The sequence below is a fragment of the Piliocolobus tephrosceles genome, chromosome 4 (assembly GCF_002776525.5).
Source record: "Piliocolobus tephrosceles isolate RC106 chromosome 4, ASM277652v3, whole genome shotgun sequence".
Taxonomy (NCBI): domain Eukaryota; kingdom Metazoa; phylum Chordata; class Mammalia; order Primates; family Cercopithecidae; genus Piliocolobus; species Piliocolobus tephrosceles.
Genome location: NC_045437.1, coordinates 84,067,582 through 84,085,523, shown reverse-complemented (window position 1 = coordinate 84,085,523; position 17,942 = coordinate 84,067,582). Strand labels below are relative to the sequence as shown.

Genomic DNA, 17,942 nt, shown 5'->3' with positions numbered 1-17,942 from the left:
TAGAATCAAGAGCAGATACACAATTGTTTTAGCCACTATGTTTTGGAGTGCTTTATTATGCAGCAACAGATAACCAAAACAATACAAATAAACCAATTAGAACTGTTCCTGTTTGGTAGTAAGCAACAACAACAAAAAATGTCAGTGGTAACCATTGTTACAGTTAATAATCACTATAAAAAAATCCTCCCCCAAAAGGTACTTTTTTGGATACTTAAGTGTTCTTAAAGGGACTCTGCTCATTTCACCAATGGCCAGTAAAGAGAGAGAAGTAAAGCAACCAGAAAGTCTACTCTTCATTTTTCCTTTTCCCTTCCTAATTTATGGTTGTCCTTTTCAGCTTTGCCAATAATGTTTGCCTGTTTTCCCCAGAGTGGCTAATCAATGATCCATACCAATTCTAGCATTCAACTGTGCTCTGTACTTCAGTAACTAGAGACATCACTGTCAAGTTCCGTCCAGACCACAGGTAACTAAGAATTCTGTTGACCAGATTCTTCACTAATTTAGGGGTGAAAAGTTTAAACTCATCCAATTCATAATTGTGTCTTTTGATAGAATCATTAAGCAAAGAGCTTCAGAACCAATAACCTCTTGCTCAGAAAATAAATTAAGTAGCAGGAAAAACATACCTGCTATTTTTCCTCAAAGAATTTACTGATCTTAGTAACATAAATTTCTTTTAACCCTCGTGACCTTTGCCCATACTTCACTCATGATATTTATCTTAACCTAGCCTGAATCACAGTAATTGGTTTACTTAATTTCCTACCAGATCTAATACTCCCTTTTCTCCCATTGAGAAAAGGGGCATTTTACTCTTGTAACACTTGAAGCACCTACTATATTTCTCTACTACTTATACAAATACAGTAAAAAATGAGTTCTAGTCATCAATCACTGTTCATAACTAATCGTAGCAAGTCTCACCCCCATTTTTATTAAGAAACAATGGCTCATCCAAATGTATAATGCAATCAGTGACAAAGTTAATGAATGCTACATGTTCTAACATTAACCTTCACCAATTATTTGACTTAATAAGAATGATTTTATTTTTGTAGAGACAGTAAAATGATTTTTTAAAAAAAGAAAGGTACTATTTACATTCCTTATTTTCTTTTCCTTGAAGTTTCAGGCTTGAGAAGTTTGAATATTAGGTTCAGGGTAAGATCCAGGCCAGATGCCAGGCAAATACTGCAATAGCAAAGGCAAAGCAGACCTGGTGGAGACTGCAAATGGAGACCTCAGTACCCACCTAAAAGGGTCAACTGCTACTCAGCTCTGGCAATCTAGTCTCAAGCAGGGATGGCCACCAGGTAGAGCCAAGTCCTGTGGGTTTTCTAGAGATGCTAGAAGTTGAGACTTCTTAAATATGAAATCTTCCTATTGGCCACAAGGTGACTCGTGCCTGTAATTCCAGCACTTTGGGAGGCCAACGCAGGCGGATCACCTGAGGTTAGGAGTTCGAGACCAGCCTGGCCAAAAGAGTGAAACCCTGTCTCTACTAAAAATACAAAAATTAGCTGGGCACGGTGGTGTGTACCTGTAACCCCAGCTACTTGGGAGGCTGAGGCAGGAGAATCCCCTGAATCCGGGAGGCAGAGGTTGCAGTGAGCCAAGATCATGCCACTGCACACCAGCCTGGGCAACAGAGCAAGACTCCATCTCAAAAACAAAACAAAACAAAAAAACTCTATCCTTAAATGGTGACAATTATCAAATATTCCAAATACCCTAAGAGCAAGCAGTATACATCTGTGGGTTGGATTCTCACCAATGGCCACTCGCTACCGCAGACTCACAGTTAAAAATCTCTACATATAATTGATGGTGCACTACACAATCTTCCTTTACCACCACCGCCCCTCACCCCACAGAAGCAAAAAATGAGAACCATGAAAAGAAACTCCAAAAAATTATGGAGTACTAGTGACAAACTGCTTTAATTTAACCTTTTCTCTCTCTTGAAAAAGAAATTTATTAACAGTTTTAGATATAGAAACTTCTATAGTAGAAAAATAGTAAGAATTTTTTTATTTTTAAAATTTCTCAAAACTTTCAAAAGAGAAAATATTCAAATAGTACAAATTACATAAACATTTCCAGCCTCAACCAAACGAATGAAAATGCTCAGTAATAAAAATGAGACTAATAATTCGCCATGTACACAGACAAACAAGGTACAAAATACTAATTAATAGTGTTAAGTTATTTGCACTGTTCTATCCACACATTGTCATTTGACTCTTTTGTGATCAACAGCACAAAACTAACTGGGAACAAAGTTGAACTAACACCCTGACCATGGAACACTCGAGTAACAAGCCACTTGTGGACTCAATCCTGTGACCTAAACCTCCTTAATATCATGCTATCCATAACTAAGGTGACCAGTTACTCAGAGTCAGTATTTAGTTCAACATTTCTTTAATACTTCTACAAAAGATAAATATTACTTCAAAATGTCTTTAAGGCTTTTCCTTCCACTTAAAAATATGAATGTCTACATTCAGGAATAGGAATTTATAGAGAACACTTGAATTTCACCTCTAAAATTGCTTAACCTACTGCTAGAAGCCCTTATAAAGTTAAAATAAAATTCTTAACATAATTAATCAGGTAGGCTTGATTTGGAGTTCACAACATTCTCTAAAATAGTCATGTAATAAGGGAGACCCTCTAACCAAAAGAATCAGTAGACAATTTAGTGACAGTAAAATATTATGGTTATGGGCACAAAGGACTATGTATTTACCTTAGTTACCTATGTCCAAGTACTGTGCTGAATACATCAAGGTATTCATTAAATCTTAAAAAAAAAAAAAAAAAAAAAAATCCTATGAGGAAGGTACCATTCCTATCCCCATTTTACGGATGGGGAAACTGACCATTCCAAGAATACCCAGCTAGTAAGTGGCAGAGTCAGGATTCCAACCCAAATCTTGTCTAACTTCAGAATCTGCACACTTAACCACTACACTGTATTGCCTCCAGTGACTCTGGGTTGATATCTAAGATGAAATAAGAAGGAAATTTGTACTTCTCAGTGGCAAATTTTAAAAACATACTAGAAATGAATGGTATTTTTTAGAACATGAATAAGTTTCACATACACGGTCAAACAATTTTTATTTCCAAATACATGTAATAATGATGAAAATCTCACACAACGAATTTCTCACAATTTTTCATAACTACTCAATCATCGTGTTTTTTTTTTTTTTTTTTTTTTTTAGACAGAGTTTCACTCTTGTTGCCCAGGCTAGAATGCAATGGTGGATCTCGGCTCACTGCAACCGCCACCTCCCTGGTTCAAGCAATTCTGCCTCAGCCTCCCGAGTAGCTGGGATTACAGGCGCCCACCACCATGTCCAGCTAATTTTTGTATTTTTAGCAGAGACGGGGTTTCACCATGTTAGCCAGGCTGGTCTTGAACCCTGACCTCACGTGATCCACTCGCCTTGGCCTCCCAAATTGCTGGGATTACAGGCGTGAGTCACCACCCCCAGCCCAATCGTGTTTATTATTAAAAATTTAATGGGAACACCCTGTATTTTCCCCTCAATTTTGCTGTGAACCTAAAACTACTCTAAAAAACAGTCTATTGGGCCAGGCACGGTGGCTCACACCTGTAATCCCAGCACTTTGGAAGGCAGGCGGATCACCTGAGGTCAGAGTTCGACACCAGCCTGGCCAACATGGCAAAACCCCGTCTACACTAAAAATATAAAACTTAGCCAGGTCTGGTGGCGGGCACCTGTAATCCTAGGTACTCAGGAGGCAGAGGCTGGAGAATCGCTTGAACCTGAAGGCGGGGAGGGGTGGGGCAGAGGCTGCAGTGAGCCGAGATCAGGCCACTTCACTCCAGCCTGGGCGAAAGAGCGAAACTCCATCTCAAAAAAAAAAAAAAAAGAAGTCTATTAAAAAAAGTTTTCAACTACAATATCCTAAATATACCTAATTTAGTTGTAAACTAGCATAAGACTAGATTCTTTCAGTATAAAAAGTTGCATTCTGTTTTTCATAACCACTGTACCAAGCATGCTGTTAGCATTTAATAAAAATTGAACTTTTTCTTTCAAAAGCAGTGGTGTAATACTGTGTGTGCGTGTTTTGTTTGTTTGAGACGGAGTTACGCTCTTATTGCCCAGGCTGGAGTGCAATGGCATGGTCTCAGCTCACTGCAGCCTCCGCCTCCCGGGTTCAAGCAATTCTCCTGTCTCGGTCTCCTGAGAAGCTGGGATTACACGCACCTGCCACCACGCCAGACTAATTTTGTATTTTTAGTAGAGAGGAGGTTTCTCCATCTTGGTCAGGCTGGTCTCAAACTCCCGACTTCGCGTGATCCACCCGCCTAGGCCTCCCGAAGTGCTGGGATTACAGGCGTGAGCCACCGCGCCCGGCAAAATTGGAATTTTTAACACTGCCTGAACACTCCCAGGGACTCTGCATTAAAATGACATGAAATAAGTTGGCATATAAAATTTGAACAAAACTTTGACGCAAGACTTGAACCCTTTATTGAGAAATATAAAAGGTGGAATACTACATCCCTATAACACGGCTGGCATAAATATGACTAACTTTACTTTTCCAATAAGTATCAAAGGATGTAGCCTTAAGTCAAAAATGGATTAGGGTAACAGAATTTTTTCCTAGTTTCAGTCCTTTCTAAATGCTCCAAAGAAGCTTATCCAAAAAAAAAAAAAAGGCCGGGCACGGTGGCTCACACCTGTAATCCCAGCACTTCAGGAGGCTGAGGCCGGCTGACCACCTGAGGTGAGGAGTTAGACACCAGTTTGGCCATATGGCAAAACTTCGTCTCTATTAAAAATACAAAAATTAGCCAGGCATGGTGGCATGCACCTGTAATCCCAGCTACTAGGGAGGCTGAGGCAGCAGAATCTCTTGAACCCGGGAGGCAGAAGTTGCAGTGAGCCGAGACCATGCCACTACACTCCAGCCTGGGCAACAGAGCAAGACTCCATCTCTTGGGGGCAATGGGGAGAGGAAAAAAAAAAAACCTCTGAATTGTCCAGAATGACTGTTAACATATGAACCAAATCTTTCTTTCCTGATACTCACCAAGGATGTTAAAATTCTAAGGGTCAATTAAGAGTTATATGAGAAATCTATAACAAGTTTTGCCTAATACCACTTCCCATCGCAACATTTTCATCAAGGTCCACCTTTATTATAAACACCTAAGTTCAATTAAGACAAGTGAGGAGGTATTAACTTACATTAAAAAAAAGTCATTGTCCTGTATATTCTACTTAATTTTCAAATAGAATACTGGCCACCAACAAAAAATGTTTAAGGGAAGCTCTGTTAATTTTGTTTTGCCTCACTGTTGTACTTCCAATGTCTCGACTATAAAAGCTAAGTGGGAAGCCTAAGGAAGAAGATACATTGTTGTAATACAGGCTCTTAATCACACCTATAATTCACAGTATTACTTTCCTTTCTCTCTGACCCAAGTTCTTATTAAGTGACCCACAGACTCTTCTAAACATCACTATGCTTTCTCTAATCAGAAGCTGGGATGTGCACTGAAATAGAAACATTCTAACCAATACATTTTTCAAATCATTAATACAATACTCGTTTAAATACTTGTATTCAAAGTTTCTCACTAATCATCTAGCTTTATCAAGTAACACACACAGATTAATATACACTATGACTGCCTTGGTAGCCGCAGTTTGACTAAATCCTGGGACACCACCTCAACTTGGAAGGGACAGAACCATATCCGGTTCTCATTAGATACACATTTTCTCATGCTTTCCATCTTAAAGACCTTACAACTTCCCAGAAGAGCAATAAATGTAGGAAGACGCCAGGTAGTATGCCTGTAAGGAAGATAAGTGATCAAATTAAATTCCTAAGCAAGAAACCTGAAACTTCAAAAACTTTTCCTAAACAAATCACAGATGAAAAAGACAAAAGTATGGTTTACCCCATTTCCACTTCTTTTCTGGAGCCAGCTGCCCAAATTCCTAAACAGCAGTCTTAACTTACTGGTTAGTTGGAGGAGCGGTCAATGGTATGGCCACCTCTTCCTCCTCGTATTCTGGTCCATCCAGAGAGTCACCTTCGTCCACTGTCCCCAGGCCCGCCCCCAAAGGGGGCAGGTAAGGGGGAGGGGGCAGAGGGGGAAAACCGCCGCCTGGCCCGAGAGTCTCAGCAGGCAACGAAGTGGGCAGCTTGGTGAGAGCCATGTCTCCACTAGGTCCAGCGACAGCAGCACCGGCCACGCCAGCAGCAGCACCAGCCACGCCAGCAGCAGTACCTCCCCCTGTCAGTCCGGCTCCCCCCAATGCCCCTGTCACAGACCCGGCTCCTAGGAACCCTGACCCCAAACTGGCTCCGCCACCCAGAGTTCCAGCCACTCCGGTCTCCACCAGCCCTGGATAGGGGGCGGCTGCCATAGGCAGGGCCGCGGGTATCTTCACCCGACACACTGCGGGATAGGCACTGGAGCCCGCTGCCGCGCCGCCTCCTCCAGCTCCGGCTGTTACCGGGCCGCCCTCCTCACTGCCGGCCTCGGCCGCCATCATGTTGAAGCCCGCTCTACTCTGCCCTACCCTGCCCGCCCGGGAGCCCCGGGGGCCACCAGGCCCGGGCTCCGAGCCGCCCCACCCAGACGCGTCTCCCCTTCAGCTCCCCAGGCGGAGGAAACAACAACAAAAGGAGAGAGCCCGCCGCCGCGCCCCCTCCTAGGGCCACAGCCCAGGCTCCGGAGCTGCCTGGGTTACGGGAAGCGAAGTGGGCAAAAAACCCAAAGCCTGCACAAACGCCACCCAAACCTCACGGCACACACCCACACTCACGCACACAAACACATGTACAGAAGCGAAAACTTCCTGGCTGCACTAAAGAGGAAAGGAAGCACAGGGAAAGAGGCTGAGGTGGCTATCGCTCCTTCAACAGCCACCACCGCTTCTTCACCACCACAGTTCCGGCCACCCACACCGCAGCCACCGCCGGTGCCGCTGCTGAGGCTGGGGCCACTGCAGCCGCTTCATCCTCCACCAGGCAGATGAGAGGGGTGGGGATTAGAGAAAGGGGGGCGGGGTAACAAGGAAATCGACTGAACTGCTCACTACCTGGAGCTCTCAGTGACTGAAACCGTAGAAAGAGAAAGGAAGGCGGGGCAGGGGAGGAGGGACGGAGGGAAGGAAGGGCGGAGGAGGGAGAGGGCAGCTTGTGCGCAGGCGCGTTCCCGGAGCGGGGAGCGGGGAGCGGGGGGCGGGGGGCCGGGCCTGGAGGAAAAGGAAGAGTCCAGAGGGAAGGAAGCGGCGGGGACGCGCGGTGCGTGGTCGCGCTTGCTGTCCTCTTCTGGTTCCCAGCGTGCGGCGGCGCGGCCGCATCTCTTGTTCGCTTGGCCGGCGGCGCGCGCCTGTCTCCCGGGGCTTTGTTTGATGGGCGGGAGAAGAGGGAAGGGTACCTGAGCACGCGGGTGCTCGGCGCTGTGAAAGCCGGAGAGACGAGATGGGGAGCGGGAGGCAGTGGAGAGGAAGAAGGGGGAAAGGGAAAGGAAAATGCCTAGAAACTAGTTCCGTACTTCCTGACCGGTGGAAGAAACAGCCTTAGCCAGCAGCGCAGAAACCAGGCAGGAGTCAGGTAGCTTTGAAGATCGGGGCAGTACTGAATGTTTTCTTTTTCGTTGCATGCTGTAAATCACCATGACTGTCTCACACACACACAGATAAAATAGATTCTGAAACTCCAAAACGAAATAAAGGGCACCATATGAGAAGGGTGGGGAATTTGGGTAGAAATAGTGGTTATGAAGTAAGATTTCTACCAGTATTTGCATACGTTTTTCTTTATCAACTGTCTCATATACTTATCTATGCTATTATAAGTCTGTTGGATACTGATGAAGAGGAGGGGGTGCCACAGAAAACACTAATCAATGCACTATTGTCCTCGTTTGTGTGCAAAAGACTGCAGGGTGTGATCCACAATGCAAACACCTTCAACAAGTCAAATGTCAAGAATGTCCCAGAATGCCAGTTACAATTATATATCGTTTCTAAAGTAGCAATAAACTGAAAACTCATACAATTAAGGAGAAGGGTGTTATTTGTCTTTTACACTAAAATGTATACAAACTATTACATGCATTCATATAGAGGGAGCTTCCCATGGTTTGAAATTAACGGCATTGTTATTTTAAATTCTCCCAGTAGTAATCCCACGTTGAATACCATTGGATATTGATCTTTGAGATCAGTATTTTCTCTGCTAAGGATGATCAAGCCAACACTCCGGATGGCAAGTGGTTGTGATAGAAACCCAGGAACACGAGAAAAGACCACTAAAAGAGGTGGCAAGATACAGGCAATGCATTTTCTTTGTAAGTTTGCATAGGCCTATTTACCTAGTCGATGACAACGATCCAACTTGATTAGGAGTAGTCCTGGGGCCTCCATTATGCTTATGTCTTAGGCAGTGTGCTGCTTGGGAGAAGGAAGATGAACCAGTCACAGGAGCTAGAGTTCTCGAGTGAATTAAGGCCAGCAACATCCTAGGAATTCAGAAATGCCACCTCAGACCTTCTGAATCAGCAACTGTGCAGCAATCCATTTTAACAAGCCATCCAAGTGATTGCCCACTTAAGTTTGAGAACCACTATATTAATGTATAGAATACTAATCAAGAAGGAGGTGTGCAATACCTAAAAAAGGTTCTGAAAGAAATAATAGATGTCATTCATTAGGTGGGTAGGTAAAATAGGTGAGTTTTGAGTTGCTAAGCTCTGTGCTGTTCTAGAAATGAGAATGAAGTAGATCCATAATACTTAATAATGAAGTACTACTAATAGTGGCCTCCCTGAGAACAGTTTTCTTTTAAACTTAGACCCTCAGTTAGACAAGACTTTCAAAATACCTACTCTACCTACTGTCTGCTGTATGAACACCAAGTGCAATGTTCCCAACAAATCTTAATACAACTGGTGCTTGAAAACGTCCAGTGTGTTAGCATCCCAATCCTCCATCCCAATGCCTGTCCCAGTCACCACTGTCAGCCCTTGAAAGCAGGACATTGGACGGGCAGGTTATCACTAGCTCTTGGTTTTCACTGATCTCTAAATGTTCACACACCCTCTGTATGTTGCCCGGGAGTCCGGATGAGGCTCACTACTCTTACTGCAGAATTACCTCCTCCTTTTTTGACAATTCTTTAGCACTTTTAAAGGTCAAAATTTAATGCAGTGTAACACCTATCAAATGCTCAATTAAATGTTTTCTAGACTTTTAGGTGTATGTACCTACAAAACTGGACTGCAAATACAACCTGTGGTCTATTCTACTGCCTAGCCAGTCCTAGGCAACCTCAGTATGCTACCTTGAACAGATCTTCATCCTTTTAACAAACACCAAATTTGATCAGCTCCCATCTTTGGAAATCAATTTCTTAACCAGTAGGAAATAAGTACTATGTCTATTTGTAAATCAGCCTTATATCCACATCTTACCTAGTTTATGTTTAGCCTTAGAGCTAGCCCTGTTCTTTTCATCCAAAGAAATTGCCACATATTTTATGAGGTATTTTCAAATATTTAATATATTCCTACTATTGAATAGATCTAGGCTCTAATCTTTACTATCGCTTGTGTACTTTCTGAATCTCAAATAAGTTGCCTATCTTTAATTTCTTTTCATTTTTTCCAAAAGGATTTGATGTGTCTACTTCCTTTATTGTTGTCTGTTGCCTTTCTTTTCCACCCACCTTAACTTTCTGCCCAGTTAACAAAGGGAAGTAAACAATCTTAATTAAATTCACAGATAATATTAAACGGGCAGGAGGTATTGAAAAACAGAATAGTACACAAAAGAAAGAAAATTCAAAATACATTTTACCTTTAGTAAAATAAGCTATTATATCTGTGATTTTAGAAAAGTTACTCTAGATTTTGAAACATAGTATTTAATGAAGACTAAATAAAAAGTGCTGGACAAAAACTTGTGTATGAAAAAAACTGAAAATTTAAGAAATGAAGTTGGCTCATTCTGGTTTCATTGGCAACTGAAATATGAATGTACTACATTCCAAAATATTTTATAGTTTTGATATTTTGAGTACATGGAAAGGTAATTCTAACTCAGTAACATAACTGTAATTTTAGAGGACCTTAGAGCCTCTATATGAAAGTTTCTGATGGGAGGACTAACCAAAAGTAACAAAGAGCTTACTGCTGTGTTTGAAGAATGCCAAACTGTGTTCCATGCCCTAGTACATATTCAACTACACGAATAGCCTTCCAAATTTACCTAAATAGTATCAAAAGATTTCATTGACCCAACAATTTTGAAAGAAAGCCTTTACTTCTAACCCTAATGTCCCCACTGCATTTATTGACTTTATCTTAAAATCCTCCATAGCATAAATTTTTTTATTAGAAAGATCTTTTGAGAAAATAACATTGAGATACAGGTTAAAGGAAATATTTTGATGAAAAGGTAAATAACTGCAAATATTACAGTATGTGGTATAATAACTAAATAAGATTTATGAAAATTATAAACACCATAGAGAAATTGAATAACTCTGTGATGATCTCTGAGGCTGTAAAATAAATTCCAAGGTAAATTATCCACAGCTCTCTCAAAACATTCAAACCAATATATGGGTAAAGAAGATTAGAACAATTAGATCTAAATCTCTCTTCTCTTGAAATATAAAATAATAGAAAAATATATTTATTTGTTGTTATTTACTTTATTCCTATTTTGTCTTTATATTGCAGATCCTTCATTATTTTTTGCCAGAATCTTTCCTCCTTCATGATTTCTAGTCTCTTTTTCTTTACCTATTATTTTACTCTGACTAGGTACATTTATGTATTTTCCTTTCTTTGCCTGGCTGCTATACATGATAGTATCCCATGGTAGAAGTAAAGGAGAAAAGGAAATGGAAAGGTTTCAAGGCAAAGAATGTGGGAGAGTCAGGTGGGTAGGACTCTGCCATATTTCCTTCATTATTACACTCCCATTTTTCACAGATAATATTTTTTGAATATGCCAGCAACAATTTAAATAGCACCTGAAGCACAGTCATGAAATCCAACTAAGCTTTACTCTTTTCACCTCAAGAATCCTGCAAAGTCTCTAATTCAAGTTACATTCTTTGGTCTACCTGAGGGTCTTCAGGAACCCTTTCACTTCCAAATTCAGTTAGTATGACAATACACACTGCTCTTTAACTATACAATGAAAGGGCTAAGTGGAGCCTTAAGTCAGATAATTATCATAAATAAGGTGAGAGCTTTAACTACTGTACATGCATTGTAAGTAGTGTAACTTTACTCAACTAAAAACAGCTTTCTATTTCTAACTATAATTATTTCTGAATCCACGTGCTCTTTTGAAGACTTTTCAACTTCACTTGTTATCTTAATAGAACTCTTATTTTTCAACTTCCTATTCATTGTTTATCTAATTGTTTTTAAAAAGCAATGAAATATGACATATAAATACAATGGTATGTATCAGTGATTTTCAGACATCTGAGTTTTGTGGACTACTAAAAGTTCCACAAAAATTGAGAGACTACCAAATTGCCAATTATGAGTTTACCAATTTTGTGAAGAGAGAAATATTTTGTTGTTACAACAAAACTGCCATTTCCTGCTGCTTTATTTCATAAAAGGAAAGGACATTTCAAGGTAGGGAGAAAGAGGGAAAGAGAAAAGAGAAAGGATGGAAATAATTGTAGAAAAAAAATGAAAAGTCCTTAGAATTACATAAATTTAGCTTCATGAAATATTCATCATATATTATGTTCTTATTTTATCTTTTTCCATGGACGCATTAAAAATTGGCATTGAAGGCCGGGCATGGTGGCTCAAGACTATAATCCCAGTACTTTGGGAGGCCAAGGCAGGAGGATCACTTGAGCCCAGGAGTTCCAGACCAGCCTGGGCAACATAGTGAGATCCTGTCTCTATGAGAAATAGAAAAAAATTAGCCAGGTGTGGTGGTACATGCCTGTAGTCCCAGCTAATTGGGAGGCTTAGGTGGGCAGATAGCTTGAGTTCCAGAGGTTGAGGCTGCAGCGAGCTGTGATTGTGCCACTGCACACCAGCCTGGGTGACAGCAAGACCCTGTCTCAAAAAAAAAAAAAAAGAAAAGAAAATAACTTTAGTTTGACAAAGTATGTTTGTATTTCCCCAGAAGCAGACTTTGAGACTAGTACTTGAGTGTTAAATTTTTTATTTAGGAATTGATTCCAGAATACTTCAGTTCAAGAGCAAGAAAGGGGAGGGGCCAATACAGGAAATGCTGAAATGAACAGGTTGCTGCTATGGATAAGTAGGGCACTCCATTGATGTGAAACTCTGGGACACAGCACAGAATCCACCTGAGAGCTGTTACACCTAAGGGACAAAGAAACTGTGTTTTATCCATCAGTTCTCATTTGGCATTGGTTGAGGGCTGCTCCTGGAAGCATCTCCTCTGCAATGCCTCCAGACTGCCTTGTGTGCAATTGGAACATCTTCATGACTAGAGAAAGCCCTCAGGTAGAGAGCCACTAGTGCATGCAGTAAGAGACCATTGGCATGCATAGAACAGGTGACTCCAAAGGGATGTGGACTTGACACTGACATCAGCTACTGTACCAGGATTTCAGAACCCCTGGATTGAATAACTTATTTCTGTTAAGTAGAGATGCTCCTTGACTTAGATGGAGTTACATCCTGACAAAACCACATTGTAAATCAAGGAGCGTACTGAATGCCCATCACTTTCATACCATCATAACGTACAAAAATCATTAAGTGGAACCATTGTAAGTTGGAAACTGTCTAGATACTTTGGAATGTCATTGTGTTTCATCCATTTTATATTTATCTTACTCTATAAAGCCTTAGTGTGCTAAGGCTATTTAGCACACATGGTTAAGAAGCTTATTCAGTTTGGGTGTGGTGGCTCATGCCTATAATCCCAGCACTTTGGGAGGCTGAGGCAGGAGAATCCCTTGAGCCCAGGAGTTTGAGACAAACCTAGGCAACATAGGGAGACCCCCGTCTCTACAAATATTGTTTTTTTTTTTTTGAGACAGAGTCGCACTCTGTTGCCCAGGCTGGAGTGTAGTGGCATAATCACGGCTGACTGCAGCCTTTGCCTCCTGGGTTCAAGCAATTCTCCTACCTCAGCCTCCCAAGTAGCTGGGATTACAGGCACCCTCCATCATGCCCAGCTAATTTTTGTATGTTTTTAGAGATGGGGTTTCACCATGTTGGCCAGGCTGGTCTTGAACTCCTGACCTCAGGTGATCCGCCTGCCTCAGCCTCCCAAAGTGCTGGGATTACAGGTGTGAGCCACCACACCCAACCTACAAATATATTTTTAAATTAGCCAGGTTACAGTGACTTCTGCCTGTAGTCCCAGCTACTCAGGAGGCTGAGGTGAGAGAATAGCTTGAGGCCAGGAAGGTCAAGGTTGCAGTGAGCCATGAAACTCTAGCCTAGGTGACAGAGCAAGACCATATCTTAAAAAAAAAAAAAATCAGTGTTAATGATGTGACTGAGGCAGGAGCTCCTAATTTCTCAGTGATACATTTTGTCTCTGTATCAGGGCCTGCCAGAAGTGGTTTTCTAAGACTATTTAATTATTGCTTGCTTCTAAACATAATCCATGTTTCTTCTTTTTATCTGACATTTTTTTTTTTTTTTTTTTTGAGCTAGAAAATAGAAGCATGGTCCAAAGATCATGACTTAGTAGAAAATTTTAAAGTTTTTAAAGTGCTTCTTTGAACATTGTCTCTCTCACAACTCCAGAAAGTGTGACAGTATTATTATCTTCAACTGACAGATCTGAAAGGCTTTTAAGTTCCAAAGGTGTGGTCAGTTCACCTTAAGTGACGAAGGTTTATTATAAGGATTCCTGGGGGAGTAAGGCAGGACAAGAAAACTGTTCCACAACAAAATGTCTAGTGTCATAGGGAACAATAATAGTATTTATTGTTCAGGATTCAGAAGCTGCTGCAGAGAATGAACAGGCAGACCTGTGTCATGTCTGAAAAATAAGGACCATGTTATTATCTCCTTTGGGTGCTGCACTATTCCCATGACTCAGATGCTCTGACACTGCCTCACTCACTGCTCCCCCAACACAGTCACTGCTTCTACTGATTCTGAGTCTGTCCCCAATACCAGCCATCCCTCTCTCCACTCCTCTCTAGCTCATGATTTTTGCTCACTCGTGGCTACCACTACTTCTCTGATTCCACTTATAAATATTTTTGAAGTGCCAGGGAAACAATAGTATGCCAAAATAGGTACGGTCTTTGCTCTCGTGGTGCATACAGTTTAGAGAGAAGAGAGGCAGACATTTAATCAAGTAACCACATAAATGAATGCAGGTTTTAACACTAAGATAGATTATGTTAGGGAAAGAAAAACTAAACTAACGTGAAATCTTTATGGATTTTGTAGTCACTTGACAGTCTTTGTTGGGTGTTTACAGAGTGTTACGATGTAATAATATAGACACAGTAAGTTAGCCCCAACCCTAGAATCCTGCCACACATAGACTATGTTTGATTCGCACCTCTGCCACTACTAGCTCCATAACTTAGCCAAGTTAATTAACCTCTCTGAGTCTCAGTTTTCACATTTGTTATATGCATGGAAAGCAACACCTATTGGCTTCGGTTGGGTTCCCCCAGAAGGAACTTGGGACTAGAACTGGGCTGTAAATTATTTATTTGAGAGGTGATTCCAAGAACTCCATTGCAGTGAAGGAAAGTGGGATAGGAAAATGAAGGAAGCCAATAAAGGGTGTGTCATTGAACAACCACTTGGGGCAATAAGTTAGGGGAGCAGGGGGTCAGTCCCATGGGGAAATTATGGCAGACCATGAAAACATGTCTCAGAGTGAGGAGTGAGGTAGCTGGAGGTATTTAACCTCCAACACCCTTCCATCTTTGGTGAAGGCTGCTTTGTGATTCATTAACTCCCTGTACCCCCAAGATGTTTCATGCTCACAGTGGAGAGAAAGATGGATCGTCACTAGATAGATTCCATAGCCATGCACTAGAAGAGTGAGTGACAAGGGAATATGAGTGGGGCACTGACAGTTGCTACAACTACTGTATTACGGTTCTCTTAGAGGGACAGAACATATATATACACATACACACACACACGTATACATGAAGGGCAGTTTATTAAGTATTAACTTACATGATCACAAGGTCCCACAATAGGTTGGTTGTCTGCAAGTTGAGGAGCAAGGAGAGTCAGTCTGAGTCCCAAAACTGAAGAACCTGGAGTCTGATGTTTGAGGGCAGGAAGCATCCAGCACAAAACAAAGATGTAGTCTGGGAGGCTAGACCTGTCTTGCCTTTCCACGTTTTTCTGCCTGCTTTATATTTGCTGGCAGCTGATTAGATTGTGGCCACCAGATTAAGGGTGGACCTGCTGTCCCCGGCCCAGTGATTCAAATGTTAATCCCTTTTGGCAACACCTTCACATACATACGCAGGATCAATACTTTGAATCCTTCAATCCAATGAAGTTGACACTTAGTATTAACTATCATACCTACCTTTAGGAGATTTTTATGAGAATTTGAAATTAGGAAATAGTGGAACAAAGTAAGAGCTAATGAATTGTATCTATTATTATATCTATATATATAATCAATATTACCATTGATAAGTCTTATTGAAATAAACTATGCACTAATGAAATAGTAACATCATATACTATAATGTAAACTTCAATATATAATTGTTAACATGAGCAATATAGATTACTGCAAGTGGCAGTTTAGAAAGTCAGATAATTTGTGTCCTGTAGTAAAAGGGTAAACATTTTCCTCTGGCTTCTATTAACTTTCAGTATTAACTCCTTCAGTAGTGAAAGAAGGACTGATCTCCCAGGCAAAGATGTAAAGAAAGGTTAGGAGACAAGACGAACATTCTTTTTGTGGTAGAGAGTGAAGAAGCCAGCCTTACTAGAACAGAGAACTTTAATCAGAAAAAAAATACAGAAGTGTAAGTTAGGACAAGGTTATGGAAGTTTATTAAAGCTAGTCAGAGGCATTAGGATTTTATCTTGAGGCAAATATGCAGTAGCTGAAGATTGTTGAATAAGGAAAACTGTCATGAAAATGAAAATCTAAAGATCAGCATCAAGTCTTAGATCTTGAAAAGGACACCTAGCATAAGTCCTACCCATACAAAATAGTCTTTTAGAAAGTCTGTAACTTGGTGACAATTTGAACATTTTCAGTGATTCAGTGTTCATAAGAAATGTCAGAATGTTAGAAAGTGGTTTCCTTTATTGATTAGAAGTGTGGTTTTGGTGACTTCCTCACATTGGTCCCAGTGCATATTTCTAAGTCTATAGTAAATATAGAGTCCCTAAAATACTTGAAGCTAACTAGTAAGTCCTCCAAAAAATTCCTCACCTGAAAAATTCTGGTTGCTTTTCTCATATTTCAAGTGACCAGCTGTAGACCCCTCACCATCTTGCTCCTGATTCTCTTGACATGCTCCTATTGTCACTGTCATTTGGTCATGATACCCTACACAACAGTAAAGATATATTTTGACCAACCTAGTATGGAATATAAATTATGTCCCTCATCATAAACTTTGACTAATAAAGCCTAAGATTGCATATATCCTCATCATACCCTATGGCAGCATCTAAAATTTGGTCCCTTCTCCCTTCTAAATAGAAACTTTTTTAACTTGGCTTCCAAAAATATCACATTCTCTTAAGTCGCTGCCTCAGATTCCTGTGCCAGATGCTTTCCCTCTTCTAATTGTTGAAAATTCTAATGTTGAGAGTATCCTGGACTTTCTTTGCTATTAACTGTTCTTCCTAAATGATTTAACTTAGGTCCATGAATTTAAGTATCATATATATGCAGATGACTCAAACTAATATCCCCAACACCAGCCATTTCTCTTGGCTCAAACTGTTCCTTGTAATCTCCACTCGAATATTTCATGTCCAAAATAACACTTGAATTTACCACACGTAAAACCTGCATCCCCAATGTTACCCATTTAGTAAATGATGGCACCACTCACTTAGTAGCCAAAAATCTAGGTGACATCATTTGATTCTCTCTTGTACATCCCACAGTTAATTTATCAGCATGTTCTCTCAACTCTCTCTCTATCAGCATGTTCTGTCAACTCACACACACTCTCTCCCAGTTAATTTATCAGCATGTTCTGTCATCTCTCTCTCTCTCTCTCTCTCTCTCTCTCTCTCCAGGGTCTTACTATGTTGCCCAGGCTGGATTTGAACTCTTAGGCTCAAGTGATCTTTCCACCTAAGCCTTCTAAGTCTTCACGTTGTGTAAGGGATGAGCTCTCTCTCTGCGTCCTCTTTTTTAAGGACTCTAATCCCATTAGGTCTTCACTCTCATGATCTAATCAACTGTCATTGGCCATACCTCCTAATACCATCACTTTGGGGGTTAGAATTTCAACATATGAATCTCGGAATTTGAGGACAAACATTCAAACCATAGCACTGTATTTGATCACATTTCAATCTTGATTGCTACCACTTCTGTGTAAGCCACCATCCTCTCTTACCTGAACTTCTACAATAAAATCTTCTAACAGTCTTCCTGCCCCCACTTTTACTCCCATTGTCTATTCCACACACATTAGCCAGAGTGATCTTTTAAAAATGTAAATCAAATCACCTCCCATCCCTTTTAAGAATTCTCCCATGACGCATAATAAAATGCAAATTTCTTCCTATGGTCTAGAAGGCCCTCCATGACATGGCTACTGTCTTTCTCTTAAACCTCAGCTTCTACCTCACATCTCCACTTTTCAGTTGCCTTTGATACCTCCTGAGTGTGACACCTCCTGTCACACTGAATATCTACTTATTGAATATTCCAAGAATCCTACTACCTCATAGCCTTTAGACTTGCTATACCCTC

At 40.9% G+C, this 17,942-nt stretch overlaps 1 protein-coding gene across 2 annotated transcripts in view; it reads right to left on the bottom strand.

Annotated features, from left to right (window-relative positions):
* The window catches only part of RASA1 (RAS p21 protein activator 1), a 127,618-nt gene extending 120,405 nt beyond the window's left edge, over positions 1 to 7,213 (bottom strand). For both annotated transcript variants that reach the window (XM_023215008.2, XM_023215007.3), the window contains exon 1: positions 6,028 to 7,213. In XM_023215008.2, coding sequence (XP_023070776.2) covers positions 6,028 to 6,566 — 539 coding nt within the window. In that variant the 5' untranslated portion in view covers positions 6,567 to 7,213. The remainder of the gene's footprint in view (positions 1 to 6,027) is intronic.
* Positions 7,214 to 17,942: the final 10,729 nt, after the last annotated feature.